This window comes from Delphinapterus leucas, chromosome 4 (assembly GCF_059928025.1).
Source record: "Delphinapterus leucas isolate spDelLeu-1000000601 "Yukka" chromosome 4, BTC_Dleu_Yukka2, whole genome shotgun sequence".
In the NCBI taxonomy this organism is placed as follows: domain Eukaryota; kingdom Metazoa; phylum Chordata; class Mammalia; order Artiodactyla; family Monodontidae; genus Delphinapterus; species Delphinapterus leucas.
The window spans coordinates 84,090,784-84,111,152 of record NC_143132.1 but is presented as its reverse complement, the minus strand read 5'-3'; the positions used below and the strand labels follow the sequence as shown (position 1 = coordinate 84,111,152).

The window sequence follows — 20,369 nt, the reverse complement described above, 5'->3', positions numbered from 1 at the left end:
AGTTTTTTAAGGAACCTACATGCTGTTCGCCATAGTGGTTGTATCAGTTTACTTTCCCACCAACAGTGCAAGAGGGATTCCTTTTCTTCACACCGTCTCCAGCATTTATTGTTTGTAGATTTTTTCATGATGGCCATTCTGACTGGTGTGAAGTGATACCTCGTTGTAGTTTTGATTTGCATTTCTCTAATGATTAGTAATGCTGAGCATGTTTTCATGTGTTGTTGGCAATCTGTATATCTTCTTTTTTCTTTGGAGAAATGTCTATTTAGGTCTTCTGCCCATTTTTGGATCGGATGGTTTTTTTTTTGATATTGAGCTGCATGAGCTGCTTGTATATTTTGGAGATTAATCCTTTGTCAGTTGCTTCATTTGCAAATATTTTCTCCCATTCTGAGGGTTGTCTTTTCGTATTGTTTATGGTTTCCTTTGCTGTGCAAAAGCTTTCAAGTTTCATAGGTCCCATTTGTTTATTTTTGTTCTTATTTCCATTTCACTAGGAGGTGGGTCAAAAAGGATCTTGCTGTGATTTATGTCAAAGAGTGCTCTTCCTACGTTTTCCTCTAAGAGTTTTATAGTGTCTGGCCTTACATTAAGGTCTTGAATCCATTTTATTTTCGTGTATGGTGCTAGGAAGTGTTCTAATTTCATTCTTCTACATGTAGCTGTCCAGTTTTCCCAGCACCACTTATTGAAGAGGCTATCTTTTCTCCACTGTATATTCTTGCCTCCTTTATCAAAGATAAGGTGACCATATGTGTGTGGGTTTATCTCTGGGCTTTCTATCCTGTTCCATTGATCTATATTTCTGTTTTTGTGCCAGTACCATACTGTTTTGATTACTGTAGCTTTGTAGTATAGTCTGAAGTCAGAGAGCCTGATTCCTCCAGCTTCGTTTTTCTTTCTCAAGATTGCTTTGGATATTTTGTGTTTCCATACAAATTGTGAGATTTTTTGTTCTAGTTCTGTGAAAAATGCCAGTGGTACTTTGATACGGATTGCATTGAATCTGTAGATTGCTTTGGGTAGTATAGTCATTTTCACAATGTTGATCCTTCCAATCCAAGAACGTGGTATATCTCTCCATCTATTTGTATCATCTTTAATTTCTTTCATCAGTGTCTTAAAATTTTCTGCATACAGGTCTTCTGTCTCTTTAGGTAGGTTTATTCCTAGATATTTTATTCTTTTTGTTGCAGTGGTAAATGGGAGTGTTTTCTTAATTTCACTTTCAGATTTTTCATCATTAGTGTATAGGAATGCAAGAGATTTCTGTGCATTAATTTTGTTTCCTGCAACTTTACCAAATTCATTGATTAGCTCTAGTAGTTTTCCGGTAGCATCTTTAGGATTCTCTATGTATAGTATCATGTCATCTGAAAACAGTGACAGCTTTACTTCTACTTTTCTGATTTGGATTCTTTTTATTTCTTTTTCTTCTCTGATTGCTGTGGCTAAAACTTCCAAAACTATGTTGAATAAGAGTGGTCAGAGTGGGCAACCTTGTCTTGTTCCTGATCTTAGCGGAAATGGTTTCATTTTTTTACCATTGAAGATGATGTTGGCTGTGGGTTTGTCATATATGGCCTTTATCATGTTGAGGTAAGTTCCCTTTATGCCTATTTTCTGGAGGGGTTTTATCATAAATGGGTGTTGAATTTTGTCCAAAGCTTTTTCTGCATCTATTATCATATGGCTTTTAGCCTTCTGTTTGTTAATACAGTGTATCACATTGATTTGCATATATTGAAGAATCCTTCCATTCCTGGGATAAACCCCACTTGATCATGGTGTATGATCCTTTTAATGTTCTGCTGTATTCTGTTTGCTAGTATTTTGTTGAGGATTTTTGCATCTATGTTCATCAGTGATATTGACCTGTAGTTTTCTTTTTTTGAGGACATCTTTGTCTGGTTTTGGTATCAGGGTGATGGTGGCCTCATAGAATGACTTTGGGAGTGTTCCTCCCTCTGCTATGTTTTGGAAGAGTTTGAGAAGGATAGGTGTTAGCTCTTCTCTAAATGTTTAATAGAATTCACCTGTGAAGCCATCTGGTCCTGGGCTTTTGTTTGTTGGAAGATTTTTAATCACAGTTTCAATTTCAGTGCTTGTGATTGGTCTGTTTATATTTTCTTTTTCGTCCTGGTTCAGTTTCAGAAGGTTGTGCTTTTCTAAGAATTTGTCCATTTCTTCCAGGTTGTCCATTTTATTGATAGAGTTGCTTGCAGTAATCTCTCATGATCTTTTGTATTTCTGCAGGGTCAGTTGTTATTTCTCCTTTTTCATTTCTAATTCTGTCGATTTGAGTTTTCTCCCTTTTTTTCTTGATGAGTCTGGCTAGGGGTTTGTCAATATTGTTTATCTTCTCAAGGAACCAGCTTTTACTTTTACTGATCTTTGCTACTGTTTCCTTCATTTCTTTTTCATTTATTTCTGATCTGATCTTTATGATTTCTTTCCTTCTGCTAAACTTGGGGGGCGTTTGTTCTTTTTTCTCTAATTGCTTTAGGTGTAAGGTTAGGTTGTTTACTTGAGATTTTTCTTGTTTCTTGAGGTAGGATTGTATTGCTATAAACTTCCCTCTTAGAACTGCTTTTGTTGCATCCCATAGGTTTTGGATCGTTGTGTCTTCGTTGTCATTTGTTTCTAGGTATTTTTTTGATTCCCTCTTTGATTTCTTCAGTGATCTCTTGGTTATTTAGTGGCATATTGTTTAGCCTCATGTGTTTGTATTTTTTACAGTTTTTTTCCTGTAATTGATATCTAGTCTCATAGTGTTGTGGTTTGAAAAGATACTTGATACAATTTCAATTTTTTAAAATTTACCAAGGCTTGATTTGTGACCCAAGATATGATCTATCCTGGAGAATGTTCCATAAGCACTTGAGAAGAAAGTGTATTCTGTTGTTTTTGGATGGAATATCCTATAAATATCAATTAAGTCCATCTTGTTTAATGTATCATTTAAAGCTTGTGTTTCCTTATTTATTTTCATTTTGGATAATCTGTCCATTGGTGAAAGTGGGGTGTTAAAGTCCGCTACTATGGTTGTGTTACTGTCGATTTACCCTTTTATGGGTAAATTTGCCTTATGTACTGAAGTGCTCCTGTGTTGGGTGCATAAATATTTACAATTGTTATATTTTCTTCTTGGATTGATCCCTTGATCGTTGTGTAGTGCCTTTCTTTGTCTCTCGAAAACAGTCTTTATTTTCATCTTTTTTTTTTTTACGGTACGTGGACCTCTCACTGTTGTGGCCTCTCCCGTCGCGGAGCACAGGCTCCGGATGCGCAGGCTCAGCGGCCATGGCTCACGGGCCCAGCCACTCTATGGCATGTGGGATCTTCCTGGACCGGGGCACAAACCCATGTCCCCTGCATCGGCAGGTGGACTCTCAACCACTGCGCCACCCGGGAAGCCCTAGTCTTTATTAAAGTCTGTTTTATCTGATACGAGAAATGCTACTCTAGCTTTCTTTTGATTTCCATTTGCATGGAATATCTTTTTCCATCCACTCACTTTCAGTCTGTATGTGTCCCTAGGTTTGAAGTGGGTCTCTTGTAGACAGCATACTTACAGGTCTTGTTTTTGTATCCATTCAGCCAGTCTATGTCTTTTGGTTGGAGCATTTAATCCATTCACATTTAAAGTAATTATTGATATGTATGTTCCTATTACCATTTCTTAATTGTTTTGGGTTTGTTTTTGTAGGTCTTTTCCTTCTCTTGTGTTTCCTGCCTAGAGAAGTTCCTTTAGCATTTGTTGTAAAGCTGGTTTGATGGTGCTGAATTCTCTTAGCTTTTGCTTGTCTGTAAAGGTTTTAATTTCTCCATCAAATCTGAATGAGATCGTTGCTGGGTAGAATAATCTTGGTTGTAGATTTTTTCCCTTTCATCACTTTAAATATGTCCTGCCACTCCCTTCTGGCTTGCAGAGTTTTTGCTGTAAGATCAGCTGTTAACCTTATGGGGATTTCCTTGTATGCTATTTGTTGTTTTTCCTTTGCTGCTTTTAATATTTTTTCTTTGTATTTAATTCTTGATAGTTTGATTAATATGTGTCTTGGTGTGTCTCTCCTTGGATTTATCCTGTATGGGACTCCCTGTGCTTCCTGGACTTGATTGACTATTTCCTTTCCAATGTTAGGGAAGTTTTCAACTATAATCTCTTCAAATATTTTCTCAGACCGTTTCTTTTCCTCTTCTTCTGGGACCCCTATAATTTGAATGTTGGTGCATTGAATGTTGTCCCAGAGGTCTCTGAGGCTGTCTTCAATTTCTTTTCATTCTTTTTTCTTTATTCTGCTCTGTTGTAGTCATTTCCACTACTTCATCTTCCAGGTCACTTATCCATTCTTCTGCCTCACTTATTCTGCTATTGATTCCTTCTAGAGAATTTTTAATTTCATTTATTGTGTTGTTCATCATTGTTTGTTTTCTCTTTAGTTCTTCTAGGTCCTTGTTAAACATTTCTTGTATTTTCTCCATTCTATTTCCAAGATTTTGGATCACCTTTACTATCATTACTCTGAATTCTTTTTCAGGTAGACTGCCTATTTCCTCTTCATTTGTTTGGTCTGGTGGGTTTTTACCTTGCTCCTTCATCTGCTGCATAATTCTCTGTCTTCCCATTTTTCTTAACTTACTGTGTTTGTGGTCTCCTTTTCATAGGCTGCTGGTTCGTAGTTCCTGTTGTTTTTGGTATCTGACCGCAGTGGGTGAGGTTGGTTCAGTGGCTTGTGTAGGCTTCCTGGTGGAGGGTACTGGTGTCTCTGTTCTGGTGGATTAGGCTGGACCTTGTCTTTCTGGTGGGTGGGGCTGTGTCTGGCTGTGTGTTTTGGGGTGTCTCTGAACTTAGTATGATTTCAGGCAGCCTCTCTGCTAATGGGTCTTGCTAGTTGTTTGGCATGGGGTGTCCAGCATTGTAGCTTGCTGGCTGTTGGGTGGAGCTGGGTCTTAGTGTTGAGACAGAGATCTCTGGGAGAGCTCTTGCCAATTGATATTACATGGAGCCGGGAGGGCTCTGGTGGTCCAATACCCGGAACTCGGCTCTCCCACCTCAGAGGCTCAGGCCTGACATCAGGCTGGAGCACCAAGACCCTGTCAGCCACTTGGCTCAGAAGAAAAGGGAGAAAAAAAAGAAAGAAAAAAAAATTTTTTTAATTAAAAAATTATTAAAATTAAAAAATTATTAAAATTAAAGAAATAAAAAAGTAATAGAAAAAAAAGGGAGCAACTAAACCAATAAATAAATCCACCAGTGATAACAAGCATTAAAAACTATACTAAGGTAAACATAAAAATCAGAAACAAGTCATTCGCAGAGAGCAAACCCCAAGTCTACAGTTGCTCCCAAAGTCCACCACCTCAAATTTGGGATGATTCGTTGTCTATTCAGGTATTCCACAGATGCAGGGTACCTCAAGTTGATTGTGGGGATTTTATCTGCTGCTCCTGAGGCTGCTGGGAGAAATTTCCCTTTCTCTTCTTTGTTCGCACAGCTTCCAGGGTTCAGCTTTGGATTTGGCCCCGCCTCTGTGTGTAGGTCACCCTCAGGCTTCTGTTCCTGCCCAGAGAGGACGGAGTTAAAGCAGTGGCTGATTAGGGGGCTCTGGCTCACTGAGGCCGGGGTGGGGGGAGGGAGGCGTACAGTGGTTGTAATTGGAATGTGGGGCGAGCCTGCGGCAGCAGAGGCCAATGTGATGTTGCACCAGCCTGAGGTGTGCCATGTCTCCTCCCAGGGAAGTTGTCCCTAGATCATGAGACCCTGGCAGTGGCAGGCTGCACAGGCTTCCGGGAGGAGGCATGTGCATAGTGACCTGTGCTTGCACACAGGATTATTGGTGGCTGCAGCAGCAGTGTTAGCGTTTCATGCCCAGCTGTGCTGTCCGCGCTGATAGCCACGGCTTGTGCCCGTCTATGGAGCTCATTTAGGCAGTGCTCTGAATCCCCTCTCCTTGCGCACCCCGAAACAATGGTCTCTTGCCTCTTAGGCAGTTCCAGACTTTTTCCCGGACTCCCTCCCATCTAGCTGTGGCGCACTAGCCCCCTTCAGGCTGTGTTCATGTAGCCAACCCTAGTCCTCTCCCTGTGATCTGACCTCGGAAGCCCGAGCCTCAGCTTCCAGCGTCTCAGGCTGGTGAGTGCTGGTTGGCACCAATCCTCTGTGTGGAAATCTCTCCGCTTTGCCGTCTGCACCCCTGTTGCTGCGCTCTTCTCCGTGGCTCTGAAGCTTCCCCCCTGCCCATCCCCAGTCTCCGCCAGTGAAGCGGCTTCCTAGTGTGTGAAAACTTTTCCTCCTTCACAGCTCCCATCCCTATTCTTTCGTCTCTGTTTTTTCTTTTTTTCTTTTTCCTTACTCAGGTACGTGGGGACTTTCTTGCATTTGGGAAGTCTGAGGTCTTCTGCCAGCATTCAGTAGGCGTTCTGTAGGAGTTGTTCCACATGTAGATGTATTTTTGATGTATTTGTGGGGAGGAAGGTGATCTCCACATCTTACTCCTCCGCCATCTTGAAGGTCTCCCCTCCCTGTGTAGTGTTTTTAAAGTGTATTTATTTTTAGATAATTCTTTTTCATTGTGGGATTAACTCATTGAATTCTTACACTCTTCTGCCTATGCTGCAAAATATACTCTGGGAAGTGCTGGTTTAGAGGATCTCTAACTTTTCTCATCATTTCATAGTGCATGGCTGGTGTTTAGTGTGGACTCAGACTCTGCCAGATTTTACAGATCCTAGGCCAGACCACTTTCACCTGGGGCTACAGCAGTCCCACTCCTCAGCAACGTGTTGAAATGAGTCCCTCTAGTGGGCAACAGGTGACATGACGAATTGAACGACTAGTAAAAGAAGGCTGGGGGGTTTATCTGATGGTTTTGGATTCTTTTCCATTTACCCAAACAAAATGATGATACAAATTTCACTCATAGAAGAGCCACTCTCTGTTTTTTTTTTTCCTGGTTTTTAAGAAGTCTAAAATTTTCAAAACTGTACTTCAGTTCCAGGAGCTGCAGTTTACCATTTTCCCAACACTTCCATAACCAGACTCATCACACAGCAGCAGGGTTGTGTGCCCCCACAGTATGTGTCACACCGTGTTGCGATGATCTGTTTCCACATCTGTCTCCCCCAACTGGACTGAGGAACCTCTCACTCATCTTCAAACCTCCTTGGTCTCTCCCGATGCTGGCACCTTCCTTAGGATGGGGGTGCTCAGGAAATAGGTGTTGAATGAAAGGAGGGAATACATACATAAATAAATAAATATTCTTATGGTCAAAATGGAACAAGGTGGGTTGGAAAATAATGCAGGTAGAAGGAAGTAAGATTTCCTATAGATTTGGGAAGAACTTTATTTGTGTGTGCAAATAGTAAGTATTGTATCCTACCAATTTGAAACACACTCTACCATAAGACAGATACTTTGTTGTTAGGAAAGGGGGCATGAGAGTGTGGACCCACCACATAGTTCAACTTTCTGAAAAATTTCAAACACTCTGCTGGATAATCGTGCCAAGAAGCCCCTCCCTGATGGTCTATCCCTCACTCTCTTCCCTTTTTGGCCACCCAGTCAAAGGGCTTCTTTATGGATACACTATTTTCGTTTTCTTGAATTCTACAGTGATGTTCCCGAGTCTCATGGGAGACACTCCCCAGGTGCCTGCTGACCCACTCCATTCCAGGAATGTCAGGGGACTGAAAACTCAGCCAGATCCCTCATCCAGTGAAAAGTTAAAATCAAAGCACGCTAACAATTCCAAAAACAACTAAATCCAAAACTACCTCTAAAAATAAACAACTCCAGAGCTCAGGGTGCTGGTTATTAGCCATGATCGCTCAGCTTCCCGCCCACCCTCTGCTCTCCGCTTTGTGGTTGGGGCCATTCGCCTCCTCTGCCAGCGAGGGCTTTGCTCCTCCCTGTGTGCCTGGGTTCCCTTCAGTATTGCCGTAGCAACTGGCCTTCACCCTGAGAGCCCCAGTCGGTTCCAGAAGCTGCAGTTTACCATTTTCCCAACACTTAAGCAGCCTCATCACGCCCCTTCCTCTAGCACCAGCTGGCAGCAGAGTTCTGCATCCAGTTCCCAGGCCCGCCTTCAAGTTCCTGGGGGCACCTGGGGAATGCCACCCCCCCCCACACACCAGAGGGCTACCCTCAGCCATGTGGGGCCCCCAACCTCTTCCCTTGTTCCCTCTGCCCTTGGGCTGGTAGCTGCTTCTTATAGTTAGAATCTTCATGATATCTCATTATCACTTTTTTTTCCCATTAAAATCTCCAATAGCTGGATAGCACTTCCTTATAGTAAATCCTTTCTGTTAAAATAACTAGTATAGTGTCTCTCTTGATTGGATCCTGACTGATGAACTAAATAATTATAATACTAAATAATTCTGAAAATAAACCTGAAAATAAAATAACTAAAAATAGTGAATAGAAAAAAAATTGAATGACAAAGACAAAACTGAAGAGAAATAACTGAGAATAAGTAACTCTGAAAATAACTCAGAAACTAGCTCAAAAATTCTGAAACTAAAAAATTCAAAATATAATGTTCAAAAATGCAACAACTGAAAATAAAATAATTTAAAACCAAATAACTAAAAAATAAAAAACCCAAATAATAAATGAATGTAAAAATAACACAGAATCTAAAATAAGTGAAAATAAATTACTGTGAATATAAGTAACTCTAAAACCAAATAACTAGCGGAAAAACCCCAAAATAAAGACAGCTATTTTATTCTGAAAATAAAGGAATTCAAAAACTTCCAGTGAGTTTTTACTATTCAAATAAGTAACTGTAAAATAAATAATTCAAAAATGCCAATAACGAAAAATAGAATAACCATGAAAATAAATAACTCAGATATTAACAACTGAAAAGACAGATAATTAAAAATGAATAATTCTAAAGCTAATTTGGAAATATATAACTATTAAAACAAAGTAACTATAAATAACTGAAAATAAATAACTCAAAAACTAAGTAACTTTAAAGACAAAATAATTATAAACAGGTAACTTTAAAGCTATAAGATTAAATAACTAGAAAACTAAAAACAAATGAAAATTAATAAAACTAAAAATAAATAACCGAGGATAACTGAAACTAAAAACTAACAAGTCTAAACGTAAGAAATTAACCTGTAACCAACCCTCGCTAAAAGGAAACAATCCTGGAACAAAGTAACAAAAGTATCACATTAACATTCCTGTGGGGATTAAGGGAGGTGAACACAGGGCTGCCATGTGGAGTCTGAGCAGCTCTGATCTGAGGTTCTCAACCTAGCTCCCCACTTCCACCCCAGCAGAAATTTGGCAATGTCTGAAGGCATTTTTGATTGTCATAATTTGGGTAAGTGGGTGGGGGGGTGTTACAGGCATCTAGTGGGCAGAGGCCAGAGATGCTCCCAAACATCCTACAAGGCACAAGAAGTACCAACAACGAAGTATCCAGCCTGCGAAGTCAAAAGTGCCGACATTGAGAAACCCTGCGCTCAGCTCTCCAACACTGGATTATGCTAACCTCCAAAAGGCGCGTGTGCCGAGCAGCTCGAGGTTCGCGGGGTCCGCAACCAAGCCGGCTGCGCTCGCGCAGGCGTGCCTCTAATGGCGCAAGGTTCTCCACGGGCTCTGCGCCAAGTCCCTGCGCAGGAGTGCGTCAGCACCTGCAGGTTCTCCACGGGGTCTGCGCCGAGTCCCTGCGCGAGCAGGGCTGCACCGGGAGGGGTGGGCTCCGCGGGCGGATGGCGACCGCTCCTGAGGCTCCGGCAAGATGGTCCTGTTGCCCCCGGGCAGGGCAGCGGAGAGGTTCCAAGGCCCCTTTGCTGCTTCTGCTTAAGGGCGGGCCGGCCTCCGCATCCACAGCAGCGGCTCCTGGGAATGCAGGAGGCCGGGGAGGCTGGGTTGTCTGGGACGAGTGTCAGTTCTCTGCGGAGGGCGGCCTCAGGCCCCCTTCCCGCGCCCGCACTGCCTCTGCTCGAAAACCGGTCTCCCCACTGGGGTCGAGCAAGCCAGCGGACATCCCAGGGCTCTCCTCAGTTTTGTAAGTGGCCCTGAAATTCCAAGAAGAAAGTCAGAGGAGCAGTGGCTAACAAGTTCGCTTACTTTTCTTTCCGTTTCACACTCACGTGTCCTCTTCGCCGCCCTCTTTCTCTCCCTGGATGCTTTCTCCCGTTTCCTGAACAGACTTGGAGGATTCATAACTGTCGTCCAACTGGCAAAGCCCCGACAGCTGGAAGGGAAGGGACAGGGGTGTAATGCTGCGGTTGGGTGGGGAGCGGGTCCGGTCCACACGGCGATTCCCGCGGGCAGGGCGGGGCCGCCCCAGCTTTCCTATGGGGCCACTCAGGTCCTCAGCAAGAGACCCTAATTTTGGCCAGAAACCAGGGGATCGCTAAGGAGCCGGGGATGTGGGGCCTGAGCCACTTTGCAGATCCAGTGACCTCAGCTTCCTGGATTAGGCCGAGTCCTTAATGGGTGAGAATCATGTAAAGGAGGGAGAGGGAAGGAGGAGAGGAAGAGGGGGCAGGAGAAGCTGATGAACAGGGATGAGGGAAAATATGAAAGAGGTAAGAAGGAAAGAAATTTACACTCAGAGCACTGCTCTCCTTTTCCGTATCTTCTGCACCTTCACAATTGTCAAAGGTTTCCATGGAGATAAACTCCCTGCTGGAGCAACCTTGGGGAAAGAAAAGGAAGAATTTGGCTGGCCGTGGGGGAGAGGGCGTGGGAGGACAGGCCACGCAGCCTATGGCAGGATGGAATGGGCAGCACCGGTCTCCAGGAACCCATTCTCGCCATCTCTCCCTCCTCTCCCAGGACTGCACTGCTTCACCTGGGCCAGGAGGAGGGGGCCTGTGATCTCCAGGTTCCTTTTTCCAGCTCAAAATTCTGTAACTGTGAGAAGACATGTCCACATGGTGTTCAGAGTCCTACCTCCTTGTCCTCCAAGAAAAGTCATTGTCTTTTTGTGCTTGACGACCTTCCTGCCTTCCCTCCTTCCCGCCCTCCTTTCTTCCTTACCTCCTTCTCTCCCCTGATTACTGCCCATTTCCCATTTCCTTGGCAGCCTCTGCCAAAAGTCACTGCTCTCCCCGTGGGAAAATCAGAGGGAGAGGAAGTACATCCTGCCTCTCTTGCCACTGAATGATTAACTTACCAATTAGCCACACCATTGTGCACCTGTTCTGTGCCAGGGCTGTTAAAGACACTGGGGAGGAACAGTAAATCCCACCAAATACTGAGCCTGCTGTATGTCTGCTGGGATGTCAGGCATTTGTCAAAAGTTAAGCCTCACACAACTGTAAGGACCTTAGCCCTTGGCCTGTAAACACTGCAGTTGAAATCTACACATTTATGCTTTTTTTTTCTTTTTTTTCTTTTTTTTTGGTGCCGTGCCAATCAGCTTGTGGGATCTTAGTTCCCCGACCAGAGATTGAACCCAGGCCCTCGCAGTGAGAGCGTGGAGTCCTAACCACTGGACCGCCGGGGAATTCCCTCCACATTACTACTCTAAAGACGGGATCTCTGTCCCCACAATTCTCCCAAGTCAGCTTAGGGAGGCGAGCATGTGCAGAAAGATCTTGATCTGAGGGAGCCCCAGGTTGAGCGTCAGCTGAGTCCAGTCCATCCCGCAGGAATCTGAGCACAGGAGAGTTTCAATTTCGGTGAGAATTCAGGGGGAGGGGCCTTGTGGGGGCGCTGGAGCGAGCGGAAGTAGCCTGCAGTTGGGGTTGGGGGGCACAGTATCTCTGGGAGCAGGCATCCAGCAAGAGGGAGCTCCCGACCTGCCGCCCAGAGGCCCCCCCCAGCTGCGTTCGGGGCCCGGGGTCCTCCCCGGAGCAGGGCCGTGAGGGTTGTGCGAGCACGACGGGGAGCAGCCGGGCAGCCGCTTCCTGGAGGCCTCCAGAGACGCCGCGGGACGACGCAGGGGCAAAGCCTGGTTTAACTCCGGAGGGAGCGCGTAGGAGAAAGTAGCTCTGGGAGGCGCCTCCCACCACCCTCCTCCAGGTGTGACTGCGGGGCACCCGCAGTAACCCCCAGAGACGCCTCTTTAGGGTGGCCATCCCGCGTGGGTCCCCTTGGACCAGGAGCAGACAGTGAGGACGGAGGGATGGCCGTCTTGCTGGAAAGCTCTTAGGGAGGAACAGAGCAGGAGCGGTTGCGCCCTTGACCAGCCCCTGCGTGGATAGAAGAGCTGCGTCTGCAGGGGCCGTGGCCTCAGTGCCCCAGGCAATGCCCGGTGCCAGGGGCCTCAGAGCCGCCCGCTGGGAGGAGCCCGGGGTGGTAGCGGGGCTGGGCGGCAACCTGGGAACTGAAAGACGTGAGGACGAGGTCCAGACATTCCTCGAGGTAAGGGGCTGCTTTCTCCTCTCTCCTGTGGACTCTGCAGGCTGGGGAGTGTGCGGGGGCCTCAGCCGGGCACAGGGCTGGCACAGAGGGGCCCTCGCACACTTGGCCACGCGTTGACTGCATTATTTCAGGGTCATCCAGGCCATCATCCCCTGCCTCCAGGTACGGATTTGCCTGGGCTGGCAAGAGGACCAATCCTCCGAGCACAGTCAAGACCCAGACACCACCTCCCTGCTGGGGCCGGCGGTGCACATGGGCTCCTCGGCTCCTGGTACCACAGGTGAGGGTGGGGGCCGCCTGGGGCCCCACAGGCCTCCAGTTTCATCTAGGGCAGGGTTTTCCATACTCCTTAGAGTGTGACCCAGGGAGGGGCAAATTTTACATCCCAGCGCAGTGCACACACAGAAATACATTCACAGAATTAAAACCAACGTTTGTGGAACCATATTGTGCTTACGGTGTGTGATGTCCTCATCTATTCTGTTCTGTTCTTTCTAGTCTATTTGTTTGTTCTGTTCTTTTATTCTGTTCTATTCTATCCCGGAGACAGAGGAGGAGAGGGGCTGTGGGAGGCGGCGGGGCCACCCACAGTCTCCTCACAGGACCCTTCGAGGGAGAGTTTCTTCTGAGGCAAACTGCATCTGCCCTGGGTGAGCCCTCATGTGTCTCCCCCATGGGCCCCGGGCTCTTGGCAGCAGAGACAACACCCTGTTCACCCAGTATCCCTCATGGCTCCTGGAAGAAACCCAGAATTCTTAGAACCCGCAAGTCTTGGAGAACGTCCCTCAGTCAAAGCCCCCCACTTGTGCAGGGGAGGAAAGTGCAGCTCACTGCAGTCTTTTGCTGTATCTTTGTCATTTCCATATTTAATCCCTGCCTCCTGGATTCACTGGCCATGGGCTCTGTGGTACTAAAATCTTAGGTACTAAGTCTTAGGTTTTATGGAGGTGGCAGCACTGAGGGGACCCCAGATTCTGGGTCTGGCAGGTCATAGGCACCTGAGTGAATGAGAGGCCCATTGCCTGGGGTAGGAGCAGGGGCTTTGGAGTCAGTCAGACCTGAGTGCAGTTTTGACTTTGTCTCTCACTCACTGGCTGTGTGATCTTGGGTAAGCCACTTAACCTCTCTGAGCATCAGTTTCCTTGTTTCTAAAATGGGGATAATAATACCTATTTTGCAGTTTTGATGTAATGATTAGCAAAAATGTTTGTAAAGTAAAATGGAATTTAATAAATAACACTCATTATTATTATTGTTAATAGTAATTATGATAATACTAAAGAGAAGGTCTCAGAACCGCTCTGGGAACTCCAAGTGTGCTATTATTACTCACATTTTGGGGATATTTGTCTGCCATTTTCTTCATCCTCATAAACATCTGGGGGAGGAAACATTATAAAGTTAAAAAATGACTTTAACGGGAAGCAGAGTGCACACGCGCATGTGCACACACACACACACACACAGCAGAAAAACCAAACTGAACATACAGACCCTTGACAAATAGTTAATCTGATTACAGCAAAACTTCAAGTGATAGTTGCATCCTTGGAAAATGAGCAGAATGACCCTGGTACCAGCCCAGGTCCAGCAGTGTGTTGGGAAGGTATACCCTGAGTCTCTGGGGCATTCCCAGTCCATGTAGAGAATAAGCGGTGGAGTGTTGGTGGAGAAGGACAGGAAGAATAGGAAAGGTGGGCCATGAAAATTTATGCTGATGACAGGGTGTATTCTCTTTCTCCTCAGTGGATGATCTTCATGGCATACACCACATAAACCCTAAAATATTTAGGGAATTTAGTTTCAGTTAGCACCTAGTGTTTAAAATCCTGATCTTTTTTTGTTTAAAAAATGAAATATAGGGACTTCCATGGTGGTGCAGTGGTTAAGAATCTGCCTGCCAATGCAGGGGACACGGGTTCTAGCCCTGGTCTGGGAAGATCCCACATGCCACGGAACAACTAAGCCTCTGCGCCACAACTATTGAGCCTGTGCTCTAGAGCCCATGAGCCACAACTACTGAGCCCACGTGCCACAACTACTGAAGCCCACGCACCTAGAGCCCATGCTCCACAACAAGAGAAGCCACCACAACTAGAGAAAGCCTGCGCGCAGCAACGAAGACCCAAGTACAGCCATAAATAAATACATTTTTAAAATGAAATTTATTAACAAGTGAGCCCATTAGTGAGTTTAAACTATCCTCTTCAGAATACATGTTTCTGGTAAACTATAGACTTTGAAGATAAAATTGTGGATTTTCCCTTGCTGTCCACTAGGTGACACAAAGGGACAACTGTAGATCCTGCTAGTTCAGAGACAGCTCTTAGCCCATAGATTTCAAAGTGGCAAACTATTTCTATTTTCTTTCAAACTGGAGTTTCCTTTGTTCCTCTTTTCCTTTAAAAGAACTCTCTCTATTATATGAACTAAAGTACATCATTTTCACCTGGGGTTGGGGGAATGGAGAAGTAACGCGTTAAGCCCCTGGGGCTTTCCTTCCCTTCCCTGGAGGAACAGACCTGGGCAACTAGTTGCTATTTAATATGCCAGCAGCAATCTAGGCACCAGCCTAAGAACTTCATCTAATTCTCACAGCAAGACTATACAGTATTGCTTCCATTTTGTAAAATAATTAATGAAAAGAATTTAAGCACAAAGAAGTTAAGTAATCCATCCAGAAAGACGGAGCTGAAGTCTGTAAGCCCTCAGCGCTTTGGCCCTTAACTGTGGGCTCTGCTGCTGAGCTCTTTCTCTGCCTTCTAGGAGTCAGCCAGTGGGCTCATGTTCTGCCTAATTCATCCCAGTAGCTCTGCAGGGCTCACGACAGGTGAGATCTCCAGGATGCTTCCACAGGTACTAGGCTGGATTAGGATCTTTTGCTTGGTGCCCCAGAGTGTAAACTTGGATGTCTAGGCTGGTCTATATTTGAAGTGTCCATTTCCTTTGCATACCTGTCTCTGGCCAAGAGGAAAGGAATCACTCCTAAACATTCAATTAATTGCTTTCAGATTCCACATATTCTCACAGCACTTTTTTTTTTTTAGTGCATTTTTTTGTTGTCAAAGTCCCTGCCAGCTTCTAGAGCAGTCCGAGCTTGCCATCTTAGACTTTCAGGGCTGCTAGGAGCTGGGGTCAAAGAAACCTCACAATTGGGAAACTATCACCTAGCTCAGCAACCAGCTGCCCTCTGATGTGTCTATAGCTGGTTTTAGCCAAAGCCTTGCCCATTTCATCAGAGATTTAATGAGAATTTTTCCATAAGACTAAAATATAAAGCCCCCCAGGCAAAGGAAACAGTTGTCACGCTTGAGGAAGTCATTGATCCTGATTATCATGAGGTGGTCAGGCTGCTACCTAATAGAGGCAGAGAAGAACGCATCTGGTGGTCCACTGGGACGTCTCCCAGTGCATACTCCCCTGCCCTGCTGTAACTGTAAATGGGCAAGCAAAAGAACAATAGCTAGACAAGAGTCTGGGACACCCACTATGCGTGCCACCAGCAGAAGTGCCAGATGAAGGGGAAGGGGATATAGAATGAGTGGGAGGGAGATGATGACTTAAAGGTACAACCCAAGTGCAACTGCAGCAGCAGGTGGCAGACATAGATTTAAGTTAAGTAGGACACTTACTATGTCCACTGGTGGAAATGTCCCCCTTGGGAACCAAGACCTCCAGACCCACTGAGGCTGAAGTTGCAGGAATGGGAGGACAGATTCCCTATGTGGGTCACCAGTAGTGGGATAATGAATAAGGTCACAACTCATTCAACCTTTTGGCTCCCAGATTCATATTTTCTGCTTACTGGGGTCCTGGTGCCATAAAGTGGCCATTGGTTTAAGGTATATACTGCATCCTAAGGTTAGCACCCCAACCCCTCAGTCTCAGGTCCAAACTGCTGCTCACCCTTGCCTTCAAGAGGCTACTCCATGGCTCTATCAGGTCGGCAGCTTCTGAATATGTGGTAGGACCAGTGGGTTGGTCCTGCAGTCACATGCCCATGGCTGTTCCTCTTTTGCCACCGAGTGAGTCCCCCAATCAAAACAATGTTCTATCCTTGGACAGTGCTGCAGACTGAGGCACTGAAGGCAGGAAAGGCACATGTGTCAATCCCGTTCAGCGTGAATCACGGTACTTTCCAGCTTGGAGGATCTGATGAAATCAACTATTCTCTTCAAGGAACAGTATCCAACTGAGGGCTCAGCATGGATCTCTGTGCTGGAAGGTTGGACAGTCAACAGTGGCAGTATCTAGATTGGTCTTGACGGCAGGGAGCCCATGCTGCTAGGCCCGTGCACAGCCTCCCATTCTGCTGCCAAAGCTTCTCCATGTATGAGCCCATTGTGCACATACTGGGTTGCCAAGGAAGAAGCTGGCTGACACCTCCTGGCCAAGTCATCTAGTCAGCTTGGTTCTTTGGTAACTTCTCTGCAATGGATGTTCTCTGGGGGGCATTAAAGTGTAGCACAAAGATCCTTACATTTTGAGCTCGTGTCCATAGGTCTATGTGCCTCTTCCCTAGTCAGATTATGTTGTAATTTGATGCTGGTTATTGTTCTAGAAGGGGATTGGGAAGGGGGTGGGGATGTATCCTGAGGAGGGCAAGCATTGTCTTGTACAGTAAGTCCCCTACATATGAACGAGTTTCGTTCTGAGAGCGTGTTCATAAGTCCAATTTGTTCGTAAGTCCAATAAAGTTAGCCTAGGTACGCAACTAACACAATCGGCTATACAGTACTGTACTGTAATAGGTTTATAATACTTTTCACACAAACAATACATAAAAAACAAACACAAAAAATAAAACATTTTTAATCTTACGGTACAGTACCTTGAAAAGTACATTAGTACAGCACAACAGCTGGCATCCAGGGGCTGGCACTGAGTGAACAGGCAAGAAGAGTTACTGACTGGAGGAGGGAGAGGAGGTGGGGGATGGTAGAGCTGAAGGATCGTCAGCAATAGGAGACGGAGGGCAAGCTGCAATTTCACTCATGCCTGACGTTGATGGCACAGGTTCTGGTTCCTTGCTGGATTCAGTTCCATCTACCCTCTTGAAAAAATGGTCCAGAGATATCTGGGTAGTAGCTCTATTTTTCTCATCATAGGTGACACGGTAGCACTGGATTGCATTCTGAATGGTTGCTGCAATCTTCGTGTACCATTCTACATTCGGGCCCTTTGCCTCAAAAACTAACCGTGCCTCCTCAGATAAAGAAAATCTTGCCATTTCCTGCGTCATGAATCTCTTCCGTTCTTCAGTTACTTCTTCTTCCTCTTGTCGCTCCACTCTCTCAATTATTTTCACTTTCGTTTCCACTGGTATCGCTTGGTGCTTCTTAGCAGTACCAACCACATCACTGCTGCTTTTACACTTGCTTCCAGACATCCTGGGCTTGAAGTAAAGATACTGCACTACTGTACTGTATACAGCACTGTGAAGTACACAAAAGCACAACCACTGGTAGAGGATGCACGCACGTGACAATGTACGCCAGACACACGAACTAACGTGACTGGACACGCAAACGCACTTCTGCATCTTTGAAAGTTTGCAACTTGATTGTTTGTATGTAGGGGACTTACTGTCTCATCTGAGACTTCTGCATCATCTTGCGGGGAGGAGAAGGGCCAATCTTTCAACAAGGGGGAATGGGCCACTTCTGCCAGCCCCGGAGAACAAGGGCATGTACCCAGATATTCTCCAGTTTTAGGGTCCTATATCCTCCCTGTCAGGGCCTGACTTGCCTGCTTCATCTATTGGCACTAGGGGCCCAAAATAATAAGGCAGCAGACTTGCCTAGGCTGAGAATTCATCCTTTTCTCAAGTACTGCCCTCTGCCCTCTGCTGTAGGCGATGAGGGGCTGAACACTGGAAAGGAGGCCCTCTGATTCTCACAGTGCTTTAAATTGGCGATTAATCTGAGGCTGTCACTTTCTTCACTCTCTTCAATGCATCAGTGGTGCTTAGCAATAACCACCCAGTTCCATGTTCCTGATAGTTAATATTTTCCCTAAACCTCTCAAATGCTAGAGACATTGCGCCAGCTGGTGCATCCCTGTCTGCCTGTATCTGATCCCAGGTCACCACCAGGGAATGTCTTAGCAACTGAACTGCTACATAGGCCAGGGACCAGCACTTCCAACACTCCACCTACCACTAGCAATGGAGTCCTCACTGCCATTTGGCCAGCAAGTGACCCAACACCAGAATCCCATCCTTTCTAGGACCTCTCTGGGTACTAACTGTCTTAGGTCAGGTTTCCCAGAAGCAGATTGTACAAGCGAGTTAAGGAGAAAGGGCTTTCAGTTGAAATGTGTAAGGCAATGAGGGCAGAAGACAGAGCAAGGAAGAAGCCAGGTGCAGACGAGGGTTCAGCCAAGTCCAGCATCTGCCTGATCCCCTGAGAAATGCTGGAATATGGATGGCACCACAAGTGTCCCATCTGAGGTAGAAGGGCTGGCTTTTGTACCAGCCAGCCAAGCTGCCCTTGAGGGAGGCCATAAGCTCTTAGGCATTTCTTGGCTGGATGACTCTGGTCGGCTGAAGATCGAAACTGACTGATAAAAAGGATCTGGATGAGGTCTCAACAACCTCTACTATACTACCATGTGTGGCCTTTTTATTTATTTATTTTATTTTTAAATTTTATTTTATTTTTTAAACATCTTTACTGGAGTATAATTGCTTTACAATATTGTGTTAATTTCTGCTGTATAACAAAGTGAATCAGCTATACATATACATATATCCCCATACCCTCTCCCTCTTGCGTCTCCCTCCCAGCCTCCCTATCCCACCCCTCGAGGTGGTCACAAAGCACCAAGCTGATCTCCCTGTGCTATGCGGCTACTTCCCACTAGCTATCTACTTTACATTTGGTAGTGTACATATGCCTATGCCACTCTCTCACTTCATCCCAGCTTACCCTTCCCCCTCCCCGTGTCCTCACGTCCATTCTCTACGTCTGCGTCTTTATTCCTGTCCTGCCCCTAGGTTCATCAGAACCATTTTTTTTTTTTTTTAGATTCCATACATATGTGTTAGCATATGGTATATGTTTTTCTCTTTCTGACTTACTTCACTCTGTATGACAGACTCTAGGTCCATCCACCTCACTACAAATAACTCAATTTCGTTTCTTTTTATGGCTGAGTAATATTCCATTGTATATATGTGCCACATCTTCTTTATCCATTCATCTGCCAATGGACACCTAGGTTGCTTCCATGTCCTGGCTATTGTAAATAGTGCTGCAATGCACATTGTGGTACATGACTCTTTTTGAATTATGGTTTTCTCAGGGTATATGCCCAGTAGTGGGATTGCTGGGTCCTATGGTAGTTCTATTTGTAGTTTTTTAAGGAACCTTTATACTGTTCTCCACAGTGGCTGTATCAATTTACATTCCCACCAACAGTGCAAGAGGGTTCCCTTTTCTCCACACCCTCTCCAGCATTTACTGTTTGTAGATTTTTAAAATAAATTTATTTATTTTTGGCTGTGTTGGGTCTTCGTTTCTGTGTGAGGGCTTTCTCTAGTTGTGGCAAGCGGGGGCCACTCTTCATCGCGGTGCACAGGCCTCTCACTATCGCGGCCTCTGTTGTTGTGGAGCACAGGCTCCACACGTGCAGGCTCAGCAGTTGTGGCTCACAGGCCCAGTTGCTCCGCGGCATGGGGGATCTTCCCAGACCAGGGCTCGAACCCGTGTCCCCTGCATTGGCAGGCAGATTCTCAACCACTGCGCCACCAGGGAAGCCCCTGTTTGTAGATTTTTTGATGATGGCCATTCTGACCGGTGTGAGGTGATACCTCATTGTAGTTTTGATTTGCATTTCTCTAATGATTAATGATGTTGTACGGGTTTTGATAGATACATAATGTCATGCATCCACCATTATATCATACAGAATAGTTTCACTACCCTAAAAATCTCCTGTGCTCCACCTACTCATTTCCCATCCCCTACACTTAACCCCTGATAACTACTGATCTTTTTATTATCTCTATAGTTTT

The 20,369-nt window shown here is 45.4% G+C and overlaps 2 protein-coding genes across 3 annotated transcripts in view; both read right to left on the bottom strand.

Moving 5' to 3' along the window:
• Positions 1-2,656: 2,656 nt before the first annotated feature.
• Positions 2,657-20,369, bottom strand: part of MCF2L2 (MCF.2 cell line derived transforming sequence-like 2) — a 227,007-nt gene continuing 209,294 nt past the window's right edge. The window contains exons 26-29 of one of the 2 annotated variants that reach the window (XM_022571165.2): positions 13,686-13,730; positions 10,591-10,679; positions 10,129-10,232; positions 2,657-10,053 (exon numbers count right to left, since the gene is read on the bottom strand). In XM_022571165.2, coding sequence (XP_022426873.1) covers positions 9,921-10,053; positions 10,129-10,232; positions 10,591-10,679; positions 13,686-13,730 — 371 coding nt within the window. In that variant the 3' untranslated portion in view covers positions 2,657-9,920. Of the gene's footprint in view, positions 10,233-10,590; positions 10,680-13,685; positions 13,731-20,369 lie in introns of both variants that reach the window. The other variant, XM_089910785.1, reaches the window with a different exon arrangement.
• On the bottom strand, positions 10,909-12,663 carry LOC149749379 (uncharacterized). The gene is made up of 2 exons (XM_089910784.1): positions 12,308-12,663; positions 10,909-12,180 (listed from the first exon to the last, which is right to left on the bottom strand). The coding sequence occupies exons 1-2, from the start codon at positions 12,473-12,475 to the stop codon at positions 11,659-11,661; spliced, it is 690 nt and encodes a 229-aa protein (XP_089766910.1). The 5' UTR covers positions 12,476-12,663; the 3' UTR covers positions 10,909-11,658.